The 25,517-nt window shown below is 37.5% G+C and overlaps 2 protein-coding genes across 4 annotated transcripts; both read left to right on the plus strand.

The window, feature by feature from the left end:
* The first annotated feature begins 3,276 nt into the window (after positions 1 to 3,276).
* On the plus strand, positions 3,277 to 11,812 carry LOC127633042 (small glutamine-rich tetratricopeptide repeat-containing protein alpha-like). The gene is made up of 12 exons (XM_052111906.1): positions 3,277 to 3,355; positions 3,891 to 4,036; positions 4,125 to 4,228; positions 5,541 to 5,628; positions 5,713 to 5,812; positions 5,963 to 6,067; positions 7,100 to 7,241; positions 7,353 to 7,415; positions 7,510 to 7,547; positions 10,673 to 10,783; positions 10,898 to 11,039; positions 11,203 to 11,812. Exons 2-11 carry the CDS (start codon positions 3,937 to 3,939, stop codon positions 11,007 to 11,009), a joined length of 963 nt encoding a protein of 320 aa, XP_051967866.1. The 5' UTR covers positions 3,277 to 3,355; positions 3,891 to 3,936; the 3' UTR covers positions 11,010 to 11,039; positions 11,203 to 11,812.
* Positions 11,813 to 18,098: 6,286 nt separating this feature from the next.
* LOC127632721 (zinc transporter ZIP3-like) lies at positions 18,099 to 22,952 on the plus strand. 3 transcript variants are annotated; one of them, XR_007969131.1, is made up of 4 exons: positions 18,099 to 18,286; positions 18,982 to 19,251; positions 20,403 to 21,194; positions 21,326 to 22,952. XR_007969131.1 is itself a non-coding variant. In XM_052111458.1 (3 exons), the coding sequence occupies exons 2-3, from the start codon at positions 19,045 to 19,047 to the stop codon at positions 21,141 to 21,143; spliced, it is 948 nt and encodes a 315-aa protein (XP_051967418.1). In that variant the 5' UTR covers positions 18,100 to 18,286; positions 18,880 to 19,044; the 3' UTR covers positions 21,144 to 22,952. The 3 variants fall into 3 exon arrangements, 2 of the variants coding, with proteins under 2 accessions (XP_051967418.1, XP_051967417.1); XM_052111458.1 differs by having other exon boundaries at positions 18,100 to 18,286; positions 18,880 to 19,251; positions 20,403 to 22,952; XM_052111457.1 differs by having other exon boundaries at positions 18,100 to 18,286; positions 20,403 to 22,952.
* The last annotated feature ends 2,565 nt before the right edge of the window (positions 22,953 to 25,517 follow it).

Below are 25,517 nucleotides of genomic sequence, written 5' to 3' on the forward strand. Positions count from 1 at the left end.
GAAATTGCTATGCTACTGCCCGGATTAGGCAAAACTGTCTGATTCCATTCAGTGCAAGTCATCAGAATAAGGTAAATGCCCTGGCTATTGTAATATACTGTATTGTGCTGTAGGTGTTTTGGGTTTAGTTTTAAAACTGAATGATATCAACACTGAACATTATTATATATTTTTGTATTAATTAGAAGATGAATTCCATTTAGGGATACATGCAGTAGTCCCAACAAGTATTTTCTTATTTTAAATGAAACTGTGTTTTTTTAGTTGGTAGATCTTATTGAGTTGGTCATTTAAAAGTAGATCATCACACAAAAATGTGTGGGCACCCCTGTTCTATTTCTTCTGCTCCAAACTTTCTTCAAACGTACTTCTCTGTCTGCTCGTATGAATGTAACACATCATAAGAAAGTGTTTCACCGCTGCTCAAATGCACTTTGGATAGCATCATTTATATGTACAAATATTTTCCATTTGAAAGGACTAAATATTAAATGAAACAAATGACAATAAAATACAAAGTAATCCCTACAGTAATCAAAATATTTTTTTATGTAACTGTCAATGTAATTATCTTTTTAATCAAATATTATATTTAAATAAGATAAGATTAAACTTTATTGTCATTGTGCAGAGTACAGAGCCAATGAAATTTTGCATATCCCAACTAAGGGTGCTGTGCAGGGTCAGCCATGAAACAGCACTGTGGCAGCGGGGGCGTGGTCAAGCGCCCGTCCGGGAGAGAAAAGCGGTAAGGGCGCTCACACCTGAGCTAAATTATGTCTAACACCTGTGTCTAATTGCAGTAGTGTGAGGAGAGCTGGATAAAAAGCAGCAGCAACCGAGCCTCAGGGAGAGAGAACCCGACGCCAACACAAGAGAAAAGTTACACTGTATATAGTTACTGGTTGATACCAAGTAAAATTAAAAAGAATCCTACCTTTGAAGTCAACGCTGTTTCGTGTCTTCCTTAGTGGAAAAGCTTCACAAGCACCCTTGGAGCAGATAGGGTCAAGGGCCTTGCTCAAGGGCCCAACAGTGGTATCTTGGTGGAGCTGGGGCTTGAACCCCTGCCTGGTCAGTAACCCAGAGCATCTACCCTTCATAGCTAAATTACTAGAAAGTACTGTTGCCTTCCAGCTTCAGTCTTTTCTAGTCGAAAATAATCTTTTTGATCCTCTTCAATCTGGTTTTCGCCCTCTACATAGTACTGAAACTGCACTAGTTAAGGTACTCAATGATTTGCTTCTCTCTGGTGACTCTGGTTCTCTGTCTATGCTCCTGCTGATGGACCTCAGCTCTGCCTTCGATACTGTCTCCCATCAACTACTCATTTCTCGTCTTTTGGATGTGGGTATTTCTGGTGCTGCTCTTTCTTGGTTTTCTTCCTATCTCTCTGATAGACAGTTCTACATTTCAGTTCAAGATTTTCACTCACCTACTGTCCCCCTGAAGCAAGGTGTCCCACAGGGATCCGTTTTAGGGCCATTACTATTCATAATTTATATAATACCTCTTGGTCAGATCCTTCGCCGTCATGGTTTTAATTATCATTTTTACGCTGACGACATTCAATTATATACTACCTGTACATCGACTCTATCTATCACAACTGACAAAATCTCTGCTTGTGTGCATGAAATAAAAGATTGGCTTCATTCAAATTTTTTAAAACTTAACATGGACAAAACTGAGATTATTTTACCGGACCTCCGTCACTCACTAACAAAATTCCTACTAACTTCACCTGCGAGTTTGCTGGCTCTCACATCAAACCATCTAGTACTGTTAAAAGTCTTGGTGTAATCTTTGACTCCTCTCTATCTTTCCATTCTCACATTAATTCTATCACTAAATCAGCATTCTTTCATCTACGTCGCATCGCTCAGCTCCGTCCCTTCATCAGTATCTCAGACGCTGAAACTGTCATCCATGCATTTATCACATCACGTCTCGATTATTGCAATGCACTTTTTATTGGCCTTCCTGCTAGCTCCATTTCCAAATTGCAATACATTCAAAACTCTGCTGCCAGAATACTCACCCACACCAAGCGTTCTGCACATATCACCCCAATTTTGCATGATCTTCACTGGCTTCCTGTGGTTTACCGTATCAAATTCAAAATTCTCCTTCTCACTTTTAAATCTCTGCACGGCTTGGCTCCCTCCTATCTCTGTAATCTGCTTCACCCCTACGCACCAACTTCGCTCTCTACGATCCTCCGACTCTAGCCTTCTCGTCGTCCCTCGGCATCGCCTTGTTTCGATGGGGGCAGATCATTCAGTGTTGTAGCACCCAAAATATGGAACTCTCTACCCCGATCACTCTGTTCTGTTAACACTATCTCTGAATTCAAATCCATGCTCAAAACTCACTTATTTGCTGAATGTTATAACTCTTAAGTTGTACTGTTTTTTTTTTTTTTTTCCTCCGCTGGGTGCTGTCCCATCTACCTAACCTTCTCATTTTCTGTACCTTCACTGTTATCTACCTGCTGTTGTTTTGTCTGCTGTCTTTGTCCTCTGCCTTTATTGTTGCTTGTCTATTGTAAAGCGTCCTTGAGCTCTGGAAAGGCGCTATATAAATAAAACTTATTATTATTATTATTATTAACCGCTGAGCCACCACTGGCCTGGTATAACTTTGGGTTGTTTTTTGTACCCATATTTACATTTTTTAACTACATATATTTGTGATCAAACATTAATTGGCGAACCCCCTGCAGTACCGCCATGGACCTCAGGTTGAAGACCCTTGCTTTACAGTGTAAGTAAGGCTGGTCGCTTACAATTGTCAGTTTGCTAATTCCTGTTGCGTGTCCTCAACCTGGCAACCCGCGTGAGCTTCTAGTCTGGGTAGGAGGGGGCGGGGTAGACAACGCTCTCCAATATTGGTAATCCAATATCCTGCAGTACCCATTTAACACATTTGATACAATGTTACATATTGCCCCTGCATGTTACGATGCTTTTGGAAAACGGGCCGCAAAACAAAGACGTTTCGTAAGATTGATTATACTTGACTACTGGCTAACGATGCTATTGAGAAACAAGGCCCAGACCCAGTGCCCAATGTCATTTTTATTTTATTTTTTACGTTCAAATTGCTCTCTTTATTTAAGGAATAGTTTTTTCATATATATATATATATATATATATATATATATATATATATATATATATATATATATATATATATTTTTTTTTTTTTTTTTATTGAAGATTCAAAAAAAAGTGCCCAATGTCATTTTGACCGAGTTTACTCAACTCGTGACGTCAAGCCCTTTACGTCACGCGCGTGAACGCGCACGAGTCGCCACACTATGCTGGCTGGAGATCACTGAGGAAGACAACTGGTGAGTGTGAAGGGAAATCCAAATAACATTACTGAATACGCTTTCAGTCGTTTTTGTTGTTTTGATGTTAAATCAGATGAGCGAACTGAACCTAGTGCTAACTGAATTAGCACACTGTAAACCAATGGAGACTGTTAGCATGAGCTAACAGCTAGTTCGTGCTAGAATATTCCGTCACTCTTGAGTAACTTTCTTTTGACTCTTTTAACATATACAACTGTAAGCACATTTCTTTCACACGATTTTCTGACTAACCCACAACACTGCTTACATTGCTGTATTAAAAATATATGTTTAAGTGTCTAACAATGCAGCTCTTAAAGCTCTTCTGTGTCAATAGTTGGTAAATAAATAGAGAACGTTTTGCAGAAAACATATGGGAAATGTGTTTTGTACAGTATAAAAAAAATAGCTTAAGGAATCTAATGCTCTAACGTGTCAAAGTGAGGTTTCCATTTTTTGATTTGCAAACTATTGTTATGCTAATAGCTATAATAATGCTGGATTGGATAATAATAACATGTCTGTCTCTTAGGTTTCCTTGACATATTAATTTGGTGAGGTTTAAGCCTCAAGTCAAAATGGCAGACACAAAGCGTCTTGCGTTCTCCATCGTCCAGTTTCTCCATGACCAGCTCTCCTCTGGGGGTCTGTCAACAGACGCTCAAGAAAGTTTAGAAGGTAATTCCGTTGTGCTAGAATCATTGTTTGGCACTATTGCATTATTGATTTGTAGTTAATAACAGGTCATAACCTAACCCTTTTCTAGTTGCCATCCAGTGTCTGGAGACAGCATTTGGCGTGTCTATGGGTAACAAGAGCTTAGCAGTCAGTCAAACTCTGCCAGAAATATTTGCATCTGCAACAAAGCTGGTAAATACAGTTTCTTTTTTTTCAGGTGTCTTTTTGTCCAGATTGGACCCCTAAATCAGTGGTTCAAGTGTTTGTTTGTTTCTCTTCAGGGTATGGTTGCACCAGCTGTGCATAAGTTCTCACGGAAGTTGGGACGTAAAGTTCACACTAAGGGTTTAGTAACTACTAGTTAGTTTGTAACTAAGTCAGTGCTTAATTTGGTTGCACCACCTGTTCTTAAGGCAAGACTTAACTAGTAGGTCATAAGACAGGGTTTTTACCTGCATAGAGAATTACTAGGCAGCCGCCTCCATCAAATTTCGTTCTGCCTCCGGCTGTCTACAAAAATCTGGTGGGTGTCTTCATGGAAAACTCTAACAAGCATTACTCTCGTGGATTGTCATATGTAACTGCAAATCTCAGCAATAATAATAAAAAAAGTTGCTTGATGTCATTTAACGTAACATGAGATCATATAAAACACGAGACGAGAGGAGCGCTGCAGCTCGAGTGTCTGATAGAAACACAGGTTACAGCTTGGCGATTTATCTTTATTTCATCCTTACTTGAAGTTCATATAATACGGGAGCATGACATGTAAATAAGCACAAACTCCAAAACTGTCATTCCCTGTGCGGTCTGAGGCACTGAGTGACCCGATCTTAGTGGGAGTCGAGACTGGGAGAGATTTAAAGCTCTGCTGTCTGATGCACACTCTAACATGGAGACGCTCTTCTCTCACCCCTGCTGTCTGCCGATCGCAACAAGTTGCATCATTGATGAGATCATCATGATAAGATTGATCCAATTAGCAGCCTTCAAATTTATACACAGAAGTGTTAAAAAGCCATGAACTTCAATTTGATCTTGTTACAGTTGATGTTCAAACCTTGTCTGCACAACTAGGCTAAGTTTTAACTTGGTTAGTAGTTGGTGCAACTGGCCCCAGGACTGTGTTGGTGACACAACACAGTACTAAGATTGTGTGTCATATATAAGTAAAAAAAATAAAAATAAAAAAATCTTTAAAATCAATTAATATTACCAAGAACTGCTAAGGCAACAGTATAAAAAACGATTAACATGACATAAGCTGATTAGGAACATTTACTTCACAGTTTTGCTTTGTTTTTAATGTTTGGTTTCTAAATGTGTCTTGAATTTCTATGTTTTCATGCTCTCTGCAACCAGTTATACACAGGATAAAACACATTATGGTTGCACAAACCATGTTTGTCCTCATTTCTTTCGTCAACCTGTATTTAATGTTGTCTTTAAAAAATGTTTCACAGTTTTGAGTAAGTGTTAATTATGGCATTGTTATGTGAAACAGGAAGGTGCAGCACAAGATAAGACCAAATCATGTAGTGGTTCACCGACAGAGGAGCAGCTGGCGGAGGCAGAACGTCTTAAAACCGATGGTATGACTATGGCACCTCAGCACATTTGACATTCAGTGTTCACATGATCCTCTTGATCATAGATGTGCATATGTGTTTCCACAGGCAATGATCATATGAAGGTAGAGAACTTTAGTGCAGCTGTGGAGTTCTACTCTAAAGCAATCCAACTTAATCCTCAAAATGCAGTCTACTATTGCAACAGGTAATTACACGATCTCACTGACTTGAAAACATCTTAAACCCAGCCAAGTATGGAAAGCACTATTCTTTTAGAGTTGTTATCAGAATCATTAATGGCTGAAGGCTCTGTTTTATTTCATGGTTAAAAATCATATTGCTTTATTGCTCTTAGAGCTGCAGCTTACAGCAAACTTGGTAACTATGCTGGAGCTGTTCAAGACTGTGAATGTGCCATTGGAATTGATCCAAACTACAGTAAAGCATATGGACGGATGGGGTAAATTTAACACCAACCATGATAATAATGTGTCCTGAGTGCAAGTTAAGCATAATGTTATTCAGGTGAATCTCATGCTATATTTTTACCCTGGTAAATCTATTAAAATACATAATAAAGGATTTATCTGTTACAATGTCACTGTAGTTTTTACAAAATTGTTTAAAGGAATATTTTGGGGTTCAATATAAGTTAAGCTCAATCGACAGCATTTGCAGCATTATATTGATTACCACAAACATTTTTTTGACTTGTCGCTTAAAAAAAAAAGTGAGGCAACAATTTTTGAATGTTGAAATACTTTTTCAAAAGACAAACAATATGTATGTAAACATGATTTAGTATGATTGATTAGTGCAATAAAATTGCTTGCTTACATTTCTGCTAACGTTATAGCCAATTTTACAGCTATGTTGCCATGACGATTTAATGTCAGAAAACTCTAAAACGACCGTAAATGGCAATTGAAACAACTTTACAGCTCAAATAATACATGAGTTTTAACAGAAGAATTAATGCAAATGCTTTTATAAAATGATTAACATTTCTGCTTTCACTACCATTTCGTGTTTCACTGTAACCTCGATTTTGAACTAAAGGACCTTTTATAGAATTGATTTACTGTACTGTAATCTTCCTTTTTCTATGTATTGTTTTTGCGAGGTGTGTTGTAATAATTGTTTGATTGCCATCTGTATTTGCCATAAAATGGCCATTGTAGCTGATTTAGCAATAAACACCAAACTAACAAACCTCGATTATTTCTTTTTTTTTAAAGAAAAGGAGGGACAAGTCAAAATTATTTTTTTGTGGTTATCAACATTATGGCAAAAATGCTGTTGATTGAGCTTAACTTGTATTGAACCTGGAATATTTCTTTAAAGCCAGTTGACTCAACTCTCACTAAATTAACTTTTAAGTCAAGGGCATGTCAGTGGAAATTCAGAGACCTTTCCACCTCATTGATGATCTTCCTGTCATTTAAAAGTGGTGCTGACTTCACCTTGACTTTTTACAATTTTTTCAAACAAGGCTTGCTCTTTCAAGTTTGAACAAATACACTGAGGCTGTGAGCTACTACAACAAAGCATTGGAGTTGGACCCCGACAACGACACTTACAAAACCAACTTGCAAATAGCAGAACTGAAGATGAAGGAAACGCAGTCCAGCCCAGTGAGTGCACAGCACCCCCCTGATAACAGTCAGTTTTTGTATTTTTTATTGTCATTATGAAAATAAAAATAAAAAGTTCTAGTGTTGAGGCTCTTCTGTTTATCTTTTAAGGCAGGAGGTATGGGTGGAGTTGACTTGGCCGGTTTGCTGAGTAATCCTGGTTTCATGAATATGGTGAGTGAGAGAGCAAGAAATAAACCAAAGATCCTCTTCATACATTCAGTCATAACGTATATCAACAGTGCCAACTCACTGTCACTCTCTTTAGGCATCTAATTTAATGAACAACCCACAAGTGCAGCAACTGTGAGTAGACGTGGTTTAAACACATCATTTTTTGCACACCTATACATATAATAAACCTATTTGTTTGTTATGTATGTTTTGAGGTGTAATTGCTCAATTTACTTTAATAAAGCACAGTTTTAATATATTTATTTTTGCCATAAAACCCTTTTAATGGATCACTGCGTAATCTCTGTAGACATGTAGCTGTTTAACCCTCCTATTCTGATCATGTTGGGCTGCTTACTTTGCTGTTAGTGGTCATTTTTGACCGGACACAGTACTGGTGCAACTTAATTTTTTCTTCCCTGAAGTAAAAACAATAAAGTGATGCACTTTTGGGGATTTTTTGTTGTATCTAATTTACATATACATTTCTCCATTTATTTACATATGCAAATGTATGTAACTTCAAAATTAGAGGGTGGCCGATAGTGTATTTTTTCTGATACCAATAACTAAGTTGGGCAGTACCTACCGATAACGGATTAATCAACAGATAGTTTCAGGTTCTGAATGACGATAACACTCAAAGTAAAATAGTGCTGAACTTTATTACAAAATAGTACTGACTGAACCATAAAAAATGTACTATAAAAATATGTAAAATCAAATATATTAGAATTTTGAAGTCAGCTAATTTTAAATTGACATTGTTTCCTTAGTCCACGAGAGGGCGAAATAAATACATAAACCATTCAGCACCATTATATCATTGCATAGAACATTCCTATCCTATGTTAAAAATTTGCATTTCATTTTCAACTAATGTGCATAAAATAAATAAATAAGATTTAGTTGGTCCATTTTCTCAAATGTTTAGTCAAAAGTAAAATGGGGGGGAAACGCTTCAATAAACAGTCCACATGGTGTTGCACTTGCACTGATTCCTACTACTCCAGACTCAAGCTTCATAATAACAGCAAAATACATAAAATAATAAAGTTGTATGTAGAGTAACAATATTCACAGATAGCAGTGGTATTTATCAGAACTCTGTGGTGAAGCGGCTCATGCTATTAGGGGCTGTTCACACCATGCATATGTTTTTCTGTGTAAACACGTGCTAGACGAATGTGTTTGTTTTCTTTTGTTTATTCAGCGTCTCATGCAGGAGCGCTGTTTTTTAGATGATGTGTGTAATTAAAAAGAACTTTAAAAGCATATTGAAACACCTGCTTTCTGTTAAACTGTATTTGTTGCGTTGTGTCTAGCCTTTTTTAGTGCAAGAATGTGATAGATCGGAAGTCATCGTATTAAAGTGAGGATACCTTTTTTTGTATTGAAATCAGATGCGTTTCTGAATTGTTTATACGTGTCTCTCGGCTGCATGAAGGTATTAATTTGCTTTCTCACTTCACTAGCATTAAATATGCAACTTAGGTGGCTAATGAATGCATAAACATGACCAGCTGGATATAAACTAATGCTAATAACAATCATGACATTTAAACATTTGAGTAGGACTTGCATGTATTTTTGTCACATTGTTCGAACAGCTTGAGGTTAGCTTTAATGTTAGTGTCCTCTCAGCCTTGTTGACAAACAAATGCTGTTTTCTACTAATGCAGCATCTAGTCAACAAATGTATTATTTTTATAATGATATGACAAAGTGTACTGTAGTGTACATACCTTTTCATTGTTGATGTTTTACATCCGCTTCTGTTGTGTTCCGCTCCATGCAGATTGTAGTCTCACATGTCAAAACAACACCACAAAGCATCAGTTAAGTGATACTAGAGGCCGCTCCATCACCGGACGCAATGGGGTATAGATTTTTGCCAATAGCTTTAGAAATCTGTTATCGGTGCCAATTAATTGGCAAAACTGGTATATCAGTTGACCTCTTCAAAACAGTAAGAACCTACTATAAATTGAAACATAAAGATGTGTCATGTATTGGGGGCAGATTGGTGCCATTTGGTGAAAAAAGAAAAATAACATGATGTGAAAATTGTTATGACAAAAAAGCCAAGTAGGTATAGCTGCAGGCCGGAGACCTCCAAATGGGTGTGTTACTCCAAAAGGGGGTTGCGCAAGCTCCAAACGGGGGTTTCACTTTCACTCATGGTTAATGTTAGGTAAGGGGCTCCCTATATCTTCAATGGTGATTTGGAGCAACCACCCCTTTTTGGAACAATGCTTGCAGCTATACCCTTCTCAAAATAGCCAGTAGATGGCTGTGTAGTAGTTCTAAATGTTATCACATGTTATGCACTTAGATATATATTTATACATTATCTAACTATTATTTGAAGTTTAGCAGTTTAGTTAGATTTAAAGTTTTAGTTTTTAATTATGTCACATTATGCTTACAGTGAAACCTGACCTGGTGTTACAAAGAGAAGACGTAACAATTTATTACCAATCATTTAATTTTTAAACATAAAAATGTAATAGCTTAAAGTAAATAAATAATTATGTCAAGAAAATGAACAGTAATCACCCGAAATGAACATCAATAGACTGAAAATTAAATTAGTGTATAAAACAGGAGACTCAGACTTTGTTCTGTTTTGCGTGTGTGTGTGTGTGTGTGTGTGTGTGTGTGTGTGTGCGTGCGTGCGTGTGTTTGTGTGTGATATGTTCTACCTTATGTCTGTGTTAGTCTCACCCATTTATTTCTTTTTGTGTGTGTGCTGCATTGTGGGTGTGTCATGGTCTTACCCCCTCATTTGTGTGTTCTGCATTTTGGCTGATTTATAGATTTTATTTTACAAAACAAATAAAAATGCTCTCTGTTACAGTGTAATTTGTGTGTGTATGTTTTGCACTCTGCATGTTTTATAATAATAATAATAATAAAGCTCAGTTTTTTTTTAGTCCTTCCTATTAATTTCACATGGACGGTCAGTTTTGACCACTGAACAGCAAAGGGGTGTTTTTGTTATTTTTTATATTTTTATTTAAATTTTTTTAAATGAGCATTTAGACTTTTGAATCAAGTCCAGATTTTTTTGTGTGTCCAAATGGCAAGTGGAGGAAAAGTCTCTAATCTTGTATGGCTCAGATAAACAAAACAATTTTTATTACATCTGAATATTATTTTGGTCACAAATGACCAAACAGTTTTGAAATGAAAGGTTAAAGCAGGTTATACTTAGCAGCAGCAGACATTGATTAAATGTGTCTGTGTCCCTGTAGGATGTCAGGTATGATGTCTGGAGCATATAGTCCTATGGGGGCTGCCACCTCCCCAGGAGCACCAGCTGGAGCGGGTGGAGGTGCCAATGACCTTTCTGGCCTCATACAGGCGTAAGTTCACACACTTTCAACACAACTATCCTCTAACTAGTCGCTAACTCAGACTTTCAAGTATATTTGCGAGAGGGGGATTATCAGTGTTTATCTTGTGATTTTCTGTGACAGTGGTCAACAGTTTGCACAGCAAATGCAGCAGCAGAACCCAGAGCTTATTGAGCAGCTAAGGAGTCAAATGCGCAGTCGACCTCCAAGTAGTGCTGGCAACGAGGAACCCTGAGGAAATTATTTGTCTGAATTTGAATATCTGGTACATATCTAAAAGATTTAATTTAAGGAGAAGTATTGTTTTTACTTTTGAAATGCACTTAAAATAAGTGGTTTAGGTTGGCAGGGACTGTTAGTTTACCCAATTACAAATGCATACTATGTTTTGAACTTGTATTTCGTCTTCCTTCTCTCTTTTGCTGTAGAATTTAACCATTACCTTGTGGACCTATGGAAGATGGGCTATGTTTTAATTTAAGATACATCTCGTTCCTACAATTCCAGGGATGAGACCAGGTTTTTTCATCACAATAAAAACTGTATGTGTGCCCACTGCCCCACATTGTTCTACCTGTTGGGAAAGGTTGTCAGTTCAAATGTACACAACATAAATGGGCACTGGACTCAAAAAAACTGTTAAAATGTACTAAAACATCAAACTGGATTAACATTATATTCCCTTGTAATAATCCACTTTACTGGATTGGGATTGTAAACAAATCACTGCCACATGGACATAATGCAGATTTGCTGTGTTAACACCTCAGTGATTCACCTGTCCAACAACTTTTTGTCAGAACTGATTGGGGTTGACAAATGAACGTGCAATCTCAACATGAACATTTAATATCAGATTTCAAATAGGATTTATGTTATTATTTTCTTTGCATCTCAAGTTTTAGAACTGCTCCCCTGTCATGCTTTCAGCTGTAAAACCAATCAAATGTGTTAAAATTGTCACGTATAACTTGTTCATAACTGATTCGTATTATGTTGTGATGAATTGGATTAAATGAAGAGAATGTTTTTCCATTATATAGTGTTGGTTTGGAGGACTGTGTTGTTATGTTTGTCGAGGTATATCAGAGGGATTGTATTCTGACAGACCATCGGACACAAGAGTTGTCCCAAACTCTCTACCGAGTCAGCATTGTTGGCATCGGCTTGACGGAAGGGAACAACACTGGGATGTCGAGAAAGTCGTCTTGAAAACTTAACACTCACATTCGCGCCACACTGTAAATTCCAATTATTGATATTTACGTATAACAACGTTTAAAAATAGTGCAGACGGCACTGTCTAGTTAGGCCGCTCACCAGGGGCGTAGCACCAAATTTTGGGCCCTGGGTACAAACCATCTTGCTGGGCCCCCGTACCAAATATGTATGTATAGAAAACTGACTTCTAAGGGGCCCCCCCTGCCTCGGGCCCTGGGTACTCGGTACCCTTTACCCCCCCAGTCCGACGCCCCTGCCGCTCACACTATTATAAAAGAGCCATCTAGCGACAATTTTAGAAACTTTTTTTACTCCGCTTTAGCGACATTTCCCGACATTTGGTGATATAAAAAACATCAGCTCTATCGTGAATGAGGTCTAATTTTTCTCGTGTCTCGTGTTTTCTCGTAGTTGGATATATGCATAAAGATGTTCTATAAATCGAGCTGACGTGCTGTTGGTATTTGTTGCGACACTCTCAACCTCAATTCATATGGAATGATATTCCGGACATTATTCAAAAGGAATTGCAAATTGTATTTGCGTTTTCAATTTGTGGACGCATAAAATGTGACATAATCCAAACGCAATTTCAAATCGCGCATTACGGTTTGCATTTTCGTTTAAGCGAACGCACAGTGACTGCCAGATTTCACATGGAAAAGCAAAGTCCGTTTGCAACTGTGTTTCCCATATCTTACGAGTTTTGGCCCTGTCATATTTAAATAGCAATTTCAATTACCACGTCTGCTTTTTCACTTTCTTAGCGTCGCGTATGTAGCCAGCCAAAACTCAAATGGAATACTACTTTTTTTTTTTTTTTTGCAATATTAACAAACAGAACAAGACGATACATACAAGAAATATAAACAATCTTTCAAAACAAAAGAGAAATTATGGTTCAGAATACATTAAGAGAGGAAATGTGAAAGAAATTTAAATATATTCAACAACAGTCTAAAAAGAAAAGAGAGTAAGAGAAGAAAGAAAAAGAAAAAAACATAAGAGAGAATATTAAACATGGCACTAATTCTGGATGTTTTCATTGCTTTCTTGTTAACAGAAGTTGAAATTGTATTTAAATACATCTTCAAGTCTTCTTTGAAAAAGCTAAAGTGGGGTTTACTTTTTATATATTTACATTTATGGATATGAAACTTTCCAATATATAAAAGAAGGTTTATACAAAAACATGCATTAATTAGATTCTTATCTTTAACATAAAATCCAAAAAGAATGTGTCTATATGATAAAGAAAAGTTACATAAAACCTTTTGGACAATCAGAGCATCAATATAGTTCCAGAAAGACCGAGGAAAAAGACATTCCCAAAACAAATGATCAACCGTTTCAGAGGAGGCTTCACAAAAAGAGCAGGAAGTATCAATATCATTTCTAAATTTCTTAAAAAAGTATTTAACTGGATAAAATCTATGAATAATTTTATAGGATATTTCTTTAACTTTATTAGTTAGAAAGAATTTCTGAGGAAGTAACCAAACATATGACCATTTAATATCATCAAAAAGGTTATTCCAATAAGAAATGGAGGAAGGAATTGAAGTAACAGGGTCCAAAAATAATGACTTAATTTTATAATTGGATTTATGTATTGAAAAACAAATAGAACCAACCACAGTAGATTCAGGGCTAGGGGAGAAACAGAAGTCACTGTTGCACTATTATTGTTTCTAAACAGCATACAGATTTCCAAAGAGATGGCCTTGAAAACTATATTAAATTCTTTACTAGATACTGGGAATTGGTATCCTGAAACAAAATCGAATAATTAAATAAATTACCTTCACTATCAAATAGCTGGTTTACTAATATCACCCCATTATTGAACCAGTTTTCAAGAAATAAAGATTTCCTCTTATGAAGAATATTACAGTTGTTCTGTGGTATCCTACATTTCTGAAGATACTACATGTTCCAAATTAAAAAATTGTGTGGTGAGAAATTATGCTTGTAAATAAGTTTCCAAGCCATAAGCATCTGCTGATGATAATTGGAAAGTTTGACAGGAAGTTTACTAATTGAATAATTGCACATTAAAAGAAAATGTATACCTCCTAATTGAGAAAAAATATATCTTGGGATTATACTCCAAATAGAAGATTGACTGTGAAGGAAACGTTTAAGCCAATTAATTTTTAAGGTATTGTTAAGAGAATCAAAATCAATGAAATTTAAGCCACCTTTATTATAAGAATTCAAAATAACTGATTTTCTAATACTCAAATGGAATACTAATTCCCTTAGTATTTCCATTTCCGATGCCTTACACAGAAACCTGTCAATCAGGGTCAAGGGTGGGATTATGCTATGGGGCGTGTTTGTCTTGAGAAGTGACGTCACTCACAGTCGACGGTCAAGAGGTGATGCCCTGAACAGATGCCGGTTTATCAAATCAAATCAAATCACTTTATTGTCACACTACCATGTACGCAAGTGCAACAGGTGAAATTCTTGTGTGCAGTTCTGAGCAACATAGCAGTCATGACAGTGACGAGACATATACCAATTACAGTAAACAACATACTTACACAAAACAATTTACAAATCAAATGTGCACATACTTACACAACACAATAATTATATACAATGTACAGTAAACAATACACACAATATACAATACAATAAGTAGGAGTATATGAAAAAAAAAAATATATATATATATATATATATATATATATATATATATATATATATATATATATATATATGAAGTAGTATATTGAGGAGAATATGTTGACAGCCAGTGTGAGATTATAGATGAATAAAGTGCAGTGCTAATTATTGATCCTGATAGACTGTGAGTGATGTCACTTCCCAAGACAAACACGCCCCATAGCATAATCCCACCCTTGACCCTGATTGACAGGTTTCTGTGTAAGGCATCGGAAATGGAAATACAAAGGGAATTAGTATTCCATTTGAGTTTTGGCTGGCTACATACGCGACGCTGAGAAAGTGAAAAAGCAGACGTGGTAATTGAAATTGCTATTTAAATATGACAGGACCAAAACTCGTAAGATATGGGAAACACAGTTGCAAACGGACTTTGCTTTTCCATGTGAAATTTGGCAGTCACTGTGCGTTCGCTTAAACGAAAATGCAAACCGTAATGCGCAATTTGCAATTGCGTTTGGATTATGTCACATTTTATGCGTCCACAAATTGAAAACGCAAATGCAAATACAATTTGCAATTCCTTTTGAATAATGTCCGGAATATCATTCCATAAATTCATGTGCAGTTTAGAAAAGAAAAGTCAGCCTACAGGTAAAGAAGAGCTTTGAGAAATGATCTAGCTGGGCGGGAGAGAGAATGGATATGAACCCCTGATCTTTAATAAAGTGATATGAACAGATAAGGTGTCACTGTCAAAAAGTAATTGTGATACAGTAACACTGTTACTAGTAATACACACTGATGATTCAGCATCACACAACAGATATTATATATATATATATATAATAAAAAAAGATATATCTCCAAAACAGCTCCACGTGAGGCACTGTAAAAGGCATATAGATCCTCGTAATATTAAAAAACACTACACTACAACGTTGCCTACTCATGATTGTTATTGCTAGGGTAATTTTTGGACTCTGACATTGTTCAATAATGCAGTTTAATTAAAAAATAAAATACATAGAATTCCACCACTGTCTGAGTGCTTTGACAAGTTCAATCAGTGATAGCTAAAGGATTAGTAGGAAAATATAAATTGTTAAATCATTAGTTCAATAAAAAAAAAAATGGTTCCCTTATGACTCAGTCCACTTGACATTGCGTTTATTAACGCATACGGGGAATGCCTTCATACGCATTTGAAACCTCTCTACAATAACGGCAATAGCGAGGAGAGGGGGAGGACCATGTATGTGCCACTGACAGGGAAATGCTTTGCGTCCTTGCAAGGGCGGTCGAAGAACTCAACCTCGAGTGGTCTCCCCCAAAGGAACCTGGGCAGTCTCGCCTTGATGAGTGGGTCTTGCTGTCCGTACGCCGTCAAACGGCCATTACCCGCAGATCTGCCCCATTTTCCCCCGAAGCGCATAGCGAACTATCTAAGACCTGTCACGTGCCCTTCTCAGTGCACATGCGCAGTGATGCTGTTCTCACGAACATGGACTACGGGGAAAAGAATGGCTATGCCCAGCTACCCCCTGTGGAGGAGTCGGTAGCGCCACATCTCTGTCTTACGAGTAACAGAGCGTGGAAATTAGCCCTGTACATCCTTCTAAGCTGTGTAGACGGATGTCCATACTGGTGGGAAAAGCCTACTCGGTGGCAGGACAAGCTGGATCAGCACTCCGCGCAATGGCAATGCCACTTCATCTACATTCGACACCTAGGTCTCTTCGATCATCAAATCAGTTACTCCTCTCTGTTCCTCGATCCTGTTTGAAAACCAAAGGTGATCGGGCATTTGTGGTTGCGGCCCCCAGGTTGTGGAATGCACTCCCATTTGTCGTTGGGTCTTCTTCCTCATTGCCTAGCCTATATTTAAATCTAGACTGAAGACAAATTTTTTCTCTATTAGCCTGTAATGTTAGTTGAGAATTATAACAGTTTTTTGTGTAGATTGTATAACGTTTTATTAATTTGTTCTTTTTAACATTTTTAAGTTCTATTTAATTCTGTTATTAATGTTTGTAAAAATTGTACAGCACTTTGGTTACAAATGGCAAGCAAGACTTAGATCCAGACACTTTCAAAAAGCTACGGAAACACTACAGACCTAGCGCTACGTGCCACGAAAGTCACGGCACATGCCATCGGCAACTCCATGGGCAACCTGGTTATTCTGGAGCGCCATATATGGCTGACCCTCATGGAGATGAGTGACAGAGAGAAAACATCTCTGTTGAATGCTCCAGTGTCTCCAGCCGGCCTCTTTGCGGCGCAGTGAGTAAGTTTGCTGAGCGTTACGTCGAAACTCAGCAGCAGTCACAAGCTATAAGACACGGAGCATAGTGCAGACGGATCGCCCCTGCTCTGTCTCATGCCAGCGCCCGGCTAAAAGACCCATGCCAGCTAACTCTTTGCCAGCACCTGCCCCCGCCGAGCCATCGGTGAGGCCACGCAAGTTGTGGTCCAGATGGAAGCAACCGTACCAGCGACCACCTCACGCCGACGGAAGGAACTCTCCCATGCAGCGGCAGCGCTGCTGACGGGCACAACGCTTTGAATTGGAAAACGGAGCCCGTGATTCCCTCTGGTGCTCCAAAGAATGCTTGATTAGGAACAATCATTGCATTTGTTATGCCCTGTGCGGGCGCTACACACATATGATGAGTGTAGACACCAGTTTAGACTGTCTGATCAGCTCTTTGTATGCTATGGAGGATGCACAAAAGAAATGTCCATCTCCAAGCAAAGACTTTCTCACTGGATTGCCAATGCAATTACCTGGCTTATGAGTTGCAGGGTCAGACTTGCCCAATTGGTGTTAAAGCACACTCAACTAGATGCATGGCCTCCTCATGGGCATGGATGAATGGTGTGTCCTTACAAGACATATGTTTTGCAGCAGGATGATCCTCTCAAAACATATTTGCAAGGTTTTACAACCTAGACGTAACGTCTCTTTCTTCACAAGTCCTCTCTGTTTAGAGCACTTGCTATTAATTGGACAAATAGATACTTATACCCTCCCTTTAAGTCGTGTAGTGCAGCGTGATGGGATTCTGTTCTCCATATGAGTTAATAAAGCAATGTCAGGTGGACTGAGTCATAAGGGAACGTCTCGGGTACATACATAACCTTCGAAGAGAACGAGACATTGCGAATGCTAGCTGTACTACAAGACTCAGAGTTCTTGAGGCATGAGCGATGCACTCCTTGTTCTCAGTCAGAAATTCTGAGGAAATTGTGTCTATATGCACCTGTTTTTATAGTGGTCAGTTTCGCTCCAAAACAGGGAGGGGGGCTCAAACACCATAGCCAATATTAGAATATTAGCATTATTGTAGAGAGGTTCCAAATAGGTCTTGTATGAAGGCACTCCCCATATGCGTTAATAAACGCAATGTCTCGTTCCCTTTGTCTCAGGGAATCGAGGTTATGTACGTAACCGAGACGTTCTACACGTTTTAAAGAATTGCCATAGCGCCTCACGCCAATTCATTTACATATGTACATTTGACGACTTACGTAATAAATGACGTCATCACGTGATTTTGGCTACTTTTAGTGACATATAAGCGAGCCTTTAGCGATTTGTCAACACTGGGTGCTTCAACCTTCAGCTGAAGGAAGTCTCGACATAAAATCTCGGTAAAACACTTCTTTTCATGCAAAACCTGTCCAAATTACTATACGCTTACATTTCGGTATTTGTTTAAGCTTCCAAAACGCGCTTTTGAGTCATTTGTGAACGCGTGTATAATGCGAGTGAAGTGTTTGATAGCTTGGCATTTGAGCCAAGAAATATGTTTTTTAGCAAACGACGCCAGTAGTCATATTTCAGTCTTAACGTATTTTTGTTAAATTTGACGTTTTGTGGTTGATAAATATGGTGTTGTTTTTTTATCAATGCACCATACAAGGGGTTTTATCTACTGCTTATCAGAGTTAGCATGCTAATGTCAATGCGGATCAATCCAGTGACACCATTTGTTTAGATAAACAAAATATGAGCAATATAACGCCATAGAAGTTAAATGGTTAGCAAATTAATTTACATGCATGACAACAGTTGCCATGTTAGTGTTTGTTTTCTTGCTCTTTGGAAGTTTTCTTGTATTTCCTAATGTTCAATGCCCTTTTTGGTTACCTAGCATAAACATAACTTCCTAGATATAAATTATTGCAATGTGGCACTGTAGGTTTAAACCATGAATGGACTTATATTTGTAAAATTCTTACAGGCTGTTCTAGGGATGCTGTACATAACGTTATCTCAGACTGCCTGTGCTTCAGTAAAAAGGAAGGAGGTCTGGATTCAAGCCATGCTTCACTGATTATTTCAGATATACAGGTGTGCTGTACATGGTGTGCTGAACTGATCTGGGATCACAGCCCATCTTCTCAGCATGGGGCTAGCTGTAGCCAAAATCTTCTGCCTGCTGGGGGTCTTTGCCCTCATGTTGGGGGGGATCCTTATTCCTGTACGGATGATGCAGACAGCGTTTGATAAAGTCACAAGGTACAGAAAAGTGGTTGCACTCAGCAATTCTTTTGGAGGAGGTGTATTCCTAGCTACCTGCTTCAATGCCCTTCTACCAGCGGTTAGAGATAAGGTACGCTATGAATCTCGAATTTGGTTCTTACAAACAGTATTAAAAATTGTGTTTATTTATACCGAATCCTTTATATTACATAATTAGATTACCACTGTGCAGGAAAGGTATTTGTATTTTATATATATATATATATATATATATATATGTATATATATATAAAATGGAGATCAGTTGTACAACAAGAATTACTTTTACATTTATGCATTTGGCAGACACTTTTATCCAAAGCGACTTACAGTGCCCTTACCATGCGTTCACACCAGAGGGGGCGAGAGCGTCAAATCGACCGGAAGTCATTCATTTTCAATGACAGCCAGTGTCTCTCGGCAACGAGAAGCGGCGCGTCGAGTCTTTGGCTGGGTGGGCGTCAGATGAAAGTTCAAGTGCAGTCAACATTATGGTAATGAGCTGTGACGCGGTTCGGAGTATAGAAGTGCTGCGCTTTAGCGAAGTCTAGAGAACACGACAGTGTAAACTTTGGTTCACACCAAACATTAGTTCCGAAGATAAAATGGAGGAGAAACGAATTATTGCTGTGGCGGGTTTCCCATTAATATATGATCTGTCCCTTTTTGCTTACAGGGATATAAAACAACCAAGACCACCTTTATTATTACAAATGTATTTTATTTTGATAACAAACAACTATGCCATCGATCGATTTCTTATTTTCACATTTTAAAGAATTCTTGTGATAGGTCGGCAAAAAGTAAATGGTCGACATGTCTGGATGTTTAAATTGCTTCCCCTTTAAATATATTTCACAAAACAAAGCATTCAGAACAAACGTTGCCACCTATTTCAACTACGTCAGAGCGTCCACTAGCGTCCTTGAGTGTTGCAGGCAGGGCAGCAAGAGCGAATTTTGACGCTCTCGCCGCTTCTGGTGTGAACGCACGGTTACTACAGGGACAATCCCCCTGGAGCAACCTGGAGTTAAGTGCCTTGCTCAAGGACACAATGGTGGTGGCTGTGGTGCTCGAACCAACAACCTTCTGCTTAGCAGTGCAGTTCTTTAGCCGACTATGCCACCACCACTCCTTTTTTTTTAATTACTTTCAGGAAGTTACCTGGGCTCTTAAGGAGTTACATTACTTTCTATGCATGTGGCCTTCTCTGACTCAAGTTTATTCTTCATTTGCTTTCAGGTTGAGGAAGTCCTGAAAATGGTAAACGTCTCCACAGACTACCCACTGGCAGAGACAATGATGATGCTTGGGTTTTTCCTAACAGTATTCGTCGAACAGGCCGTACTGACTTTACGCAAAGAGAAGCCCTCATTTATTGACTTGGAGACATTTAACGCTGGTGGCTCGGAGGCAGGGAGCGACTCAGAGTACGATACTCCTTTCATTGCTGCCCCTCGTGGTACAGCTGGAGCCCACCAGCACCATTCACATAACCATGGGCACTTAAGCCCTACAGAACTGACACGCGCTGGGCCATTGAGGTTGGGTAGTCTGGTGCTGGCGCTTTCCGCTCATTCTGTTTTTGAGGGTCTCGCTCTGGGCCTTCAGGAAGATGGTGCTAAGCTCGGAAGCCTCTTCATTGGAGTGGCCATCCATGAGACGCTGGCTGCTGTGGCACTAGGGGTTAGTGTAGCAAAGGCAGGAGTGCCCCTACGGGATGCCAGTAAGCTGGGCATAACAGTAAGCCTAATGATCCCTCTGGGCATCGGTATTGGCATGGGTATTGAGACGGCCCAGAACTTGGCAGGAAGTATTATCTCTGTTGTGCTCCAGGGTCTGGCAGCCGGCACATTCCTCTTCATAACGTTCTTTGAGATCCTTTCACGAGAGCTGGAGGATAAACATGATAGACTACTGAAGGTGCTGTTTCTTATTGTGGGCTACGGTATTCTAGCAGGTCTCATCTTTATCAAATGGTGAAGGTGTTCAGAATTTCATTAAACATGCCAACCATTATAAACAACAGGTTCGGTAAGTCTACTGTAAAATTACTAATATTCTCTATGGCAAAACTCTGTTTTACATTAGATATAACTGCTGTTGTATTTTAACAGATTGAACATTTTGATAAACATTATTTTTTTTTTAATTACATTTAACAGAAATGGCGCACATTATTTATGGATAACCACTGTATAAACGTCATCTGCGTGTCTTATGAACTTGATGGTATGAGACCCAGATGTACCCAGAACTTGTTTCCACTCCGGTAATTTTTTGTTACCCATCTTTTATGTAAATGTTTTATTTTTAATGATTTTCTTTTAGATACTGTTAACTGAATGTAAATGTATTATGAGTAAGCAAGAATCTAAAAAAATATCATGCAGCCAGATTGGATAAATGTTGTTGAGAACTTTGTGTTGAAGTTGGCTAGATTTGCATTGAGTTCAGTTTTGATAAGTCCTCAGAATTCAGTCCAACTGCCAGAGATTGGAGTTACCTGACACAATAGTGTACTGTGGGGGAAAAAATTTTTTAATGAAATTTGAAATGGCTAACTTTTTAAAGGAATATTCCTGGTTCAATACAAGTTAAGCTCAAGCGACAGCATTTGTGGCATAATATTGATTACCAAAAGAATACATTTCAGCTCATTCCTCCTTTTATAAAAAGTTGACTGTGAGGCACCACTGTACAATGGAAGTGAATGTGGCCAATTTTTTAACCTTAAAGTACTCACCATTTCAAAAGTATAGACACAAGTCATGAATGATATGCATGTTGATAAAATCACAGACCTTTTCTGTGTAAAGTTATAGCCAATATTACAACTTCGTTATCTTGACAATGTAACGTCAACAACCCTAAAACCACTTGAAAAATTATAATTTAAACAACATAACTCATATTACATGAGTTTTAACAGAAGAATTAATGTAATTGCTTTTATAAAATTATAAGCTTCTCATTTCTGTTTAAACCCTCCAAAAATTGGCCACATTCACTTTCATTTTCCCCATTTACTTCCATTGTAAGTGCCTCAGTCTAACAGCAATTTTTGCTTTAAAGAATAATTTTTTGGTAATCATCATTATGCTACAAAGTAGGGCTGCACGATTTGGAGAAAATGTCATAATGCGATTATTGAGGTTAATATTGCGATACTCGATTGCGATATGGTAACATGAGTCAACTTGCTTGGTTATCAAGGAAAATGCACAAATAGATAACTGATAATGCTGAAATGTGTATTTCTCAACTCAAACATACAAACTAGCATCAACAACAACAACTATAAATGCAGTGTTTTCAAATTAAAATATTTTTACAAAATTAAATAATATCTTTGCATTACTGCACACTTGTTATTTTCTAAATATTACACCTAAATAAAAAAGATCAATAAATAAGAACATACAAATTTTCACGAAAATAAGATTGTCCAAACAAACAGGGACATTTAAGCAGGATGAACATGTACTTTGTATAAACTCTTTTGAAAAGGAAACTGAATATAAAGTGTGGTTCACTCAAACCACTAAAACTGTTGTTGTTGTTGTTGTTGTGTGTATATATACATACACACATTGTGAGATTGAGAGACGAGTGTCTCGTGTTAGAGTGCGCATCAGCCGGCGGAACTTTAAATCTCTCCCGGTTTCGACTCATTCAGATTGGGTCTCTTCCGCGACTGGTTGATGCGGGCTCTGACTGCATCGAGTTTATTTACATGGCACGCTCCCGTATTATATTAACTTTAATTATTGATGAAATAAAGATATATCGCCAAGCTGTGATCTGTGTTTCTGTGTTATTTTTCTGACCACCAGTTCAGTGTCTGTCTGCTCAGCATCCATCTTCACCTGATTTCCACGCTGAACACAGGAAACTGACATGACCACACATCTGAACTGTCTGGTTTAACAGTGTCAAATAGACAACTTCCACTATTGCATCTGTATTGCTCTGTAGGTGATACGGCTCAATGGACAGAGCAGGTGTGTTTTTGTCTTTAACGTGCGCACCTGATCATTGCAGCTTTGTGAGAAGCAAGGTGTGAGATGCGGAAACCATTTTAATTTGGCTCATAATTCTGCATGACCACCCTTGAATTTATTAAAGTAATATTAACTGTACTTTAGGCAGAAATATATCCATAATACATACTTTATTATCATATCACTACTTCAGCTCTATTTGTCATAGGCTACATAAGGGTAGTAAGGGAATATAATACATTTTCGTACAACTTTTAAATGTTTACATTTTGTATTTATTGCTTTTACATGTGTTTTTAGAGTAGGTTTACTGTTTGTAATAAAAAAAAATGCCATAAGTTGTTTGATAGAAATCATGTTACATTTAACCACCATAGTGAAGAAGATACATTCCATGTGCTTTGGTCTTGTTGTAAAAGTACCACAGTTAAAACTGTAAAAATAAACACATAACAATTTTCATAAGGGCAAATGCTATTTAGATGAAATAGAAATGTGTAAATACACTGAGCTTTTATTTGTAAATGCATTACCCAAATGCTGAATTGATTAGGCCATTATAGTATTTTGATTTTCTCTTTAAGGACACCTTTCAGTCTCAATTCACTTTGTTGATAGTCTCATTAAGGCTGTATTTGATCTATTTTATTTTTTTTTTTAAGTTACTAGCCTCCATACTTTTAGACTTTAGAGGTTTAAATTGTGCTGTATGGCAGGAAGTATATCAGCAGTGAGTTCATGAAAACATTGTTTTGAAAATGACTCCAAATACATTCCCCAAAGTAACTTTCAGGGAAATTGAACTACCTTTGTTCCCCATGTGTTTAAACAACTTTTGACTGTTATATTAATATTAATCTTTTTCTTTGTAATTTTTGTTTCCTTTACAGCTTTATAAACCTTAATGAAAACATTTTTAAAAGCCATGTAAGAGTCTTCCAAGTTTTCCTGTAATAAATCAAGCCACAGGTAGTAAAAGAGATATATTAGATATAAGAGAAATAGTTTGTCTATAGGTTCCCATTGTTATATATATATATTATATATATATGATTCTATTTATTGTGTTTGTATTTCAGCAATCAGAATACTAAGATTTATTTGTTGTCTTTTTATTTGATCTAGATCAGTGGTTCTTAACTGGTGTCATGACCCAAAATTGGTTGCTGGTCTGTGATGACAGGGTGGGTAATGGAAAGGAGGGAAAAAACAATACTATAAAATGCTACTAACCGTGTGATTGTGTGAAGGACTGTGTACGACAGGCTTATCTTTTACAAGGGAGGAGAAAATGCTTCCCATATAGTTGTCGTTATAGGCTGTGCTTCCAATCAAACAATTATGTTTTTTGGCTCAAGTTCATCTGTCACTTGGTAATATGCTTAAGGCCCAGACAGAATCTGCATGCACAGAACTGCAGATTGCAACATTTGTTGTTCACAAAAGTCCCCCACATCCCCCACCACTAAATGTTAATTTATTAAATATGTTGGCTTATTTGGGTATGCTTTCAGCTGCCAATGAGAGAATAGTACGCCTAGCTCCATTAAACACATTTTACAATGTTTAAATGTAAAAGTCAACTGGTTTCATTTGGGCCTTCTAATGGGCCAAATAAACACTTCTGCTGTTTATGCATTTACAAAATAATACATTTTCCCATTTAGCCTGATTCATTTAAATTTAGACCTTTTTCACACTCCGGGGTTTGGAACGTGGAAGTAAACGTTTGCAGGGTAAACTTCAACAGCAGTGAATGGGAGATTTTTTTTATTATTTTCACTTACCCATTTGCTCCAAGACCAAAAGAAAAAAATCCCCTATTATGTTTGAATGACTTTCCAGAAGAGGAAAAAAATAGAGAGCAGTGGATTACGACAGTAAAATGGAGTAAGGTGCCAAATTTACTGTCACTCTCTCAGCAGCTCAAATATCTTTTGGGGTCACTGTAAAACATTTACATATTTTTAATGGAAAAAGAATGTGAAAATGTTTCAGTAAAAAAAAAAAACACATTTCATTATTTTTTGATATCAGCAATATCCATTAGGGTGTTCTATGTTATTTTATGTAGTTTAGTAAATGTCTATTGCATTATTTTAGTGTTACATGTGTTCTCCTGATAGCACTTTTTATGTGCAGTGTTTGTGTGCATTGTGCGCTGTAAAATATTTTACTGTAAATTTTAGTTTAGATCAGAAAGGTGATCATAGAAATTGTTAGTTAGGCTGGAGTTATACTGTGCACTGTTCAAAATATCCGTAATTTTAACAGTAAAAGAGAGTAATTGGTTATTGGGTAGTTAAATTGTTTAGCTGTAAAAAGTATGATTTTCCCATATAATTAACTGTAA

The sequence above is a fragment of the Xyrauchen texanus genome, chromosome 39 (assembly GCF_025860055.1).
Source record: "Xyrauchen texanus isolate HMW12.3.18 chromosome 39, RBS_HiC_50CHRs, whole genome shotgun sequence".
Taxonomy (NCBI): Eukaryota; Metazoa; Chordata; class Actinopteri; order Cypriniformes; family Catostomidae; genus Xyrauchen; species Xyrauchen texanus.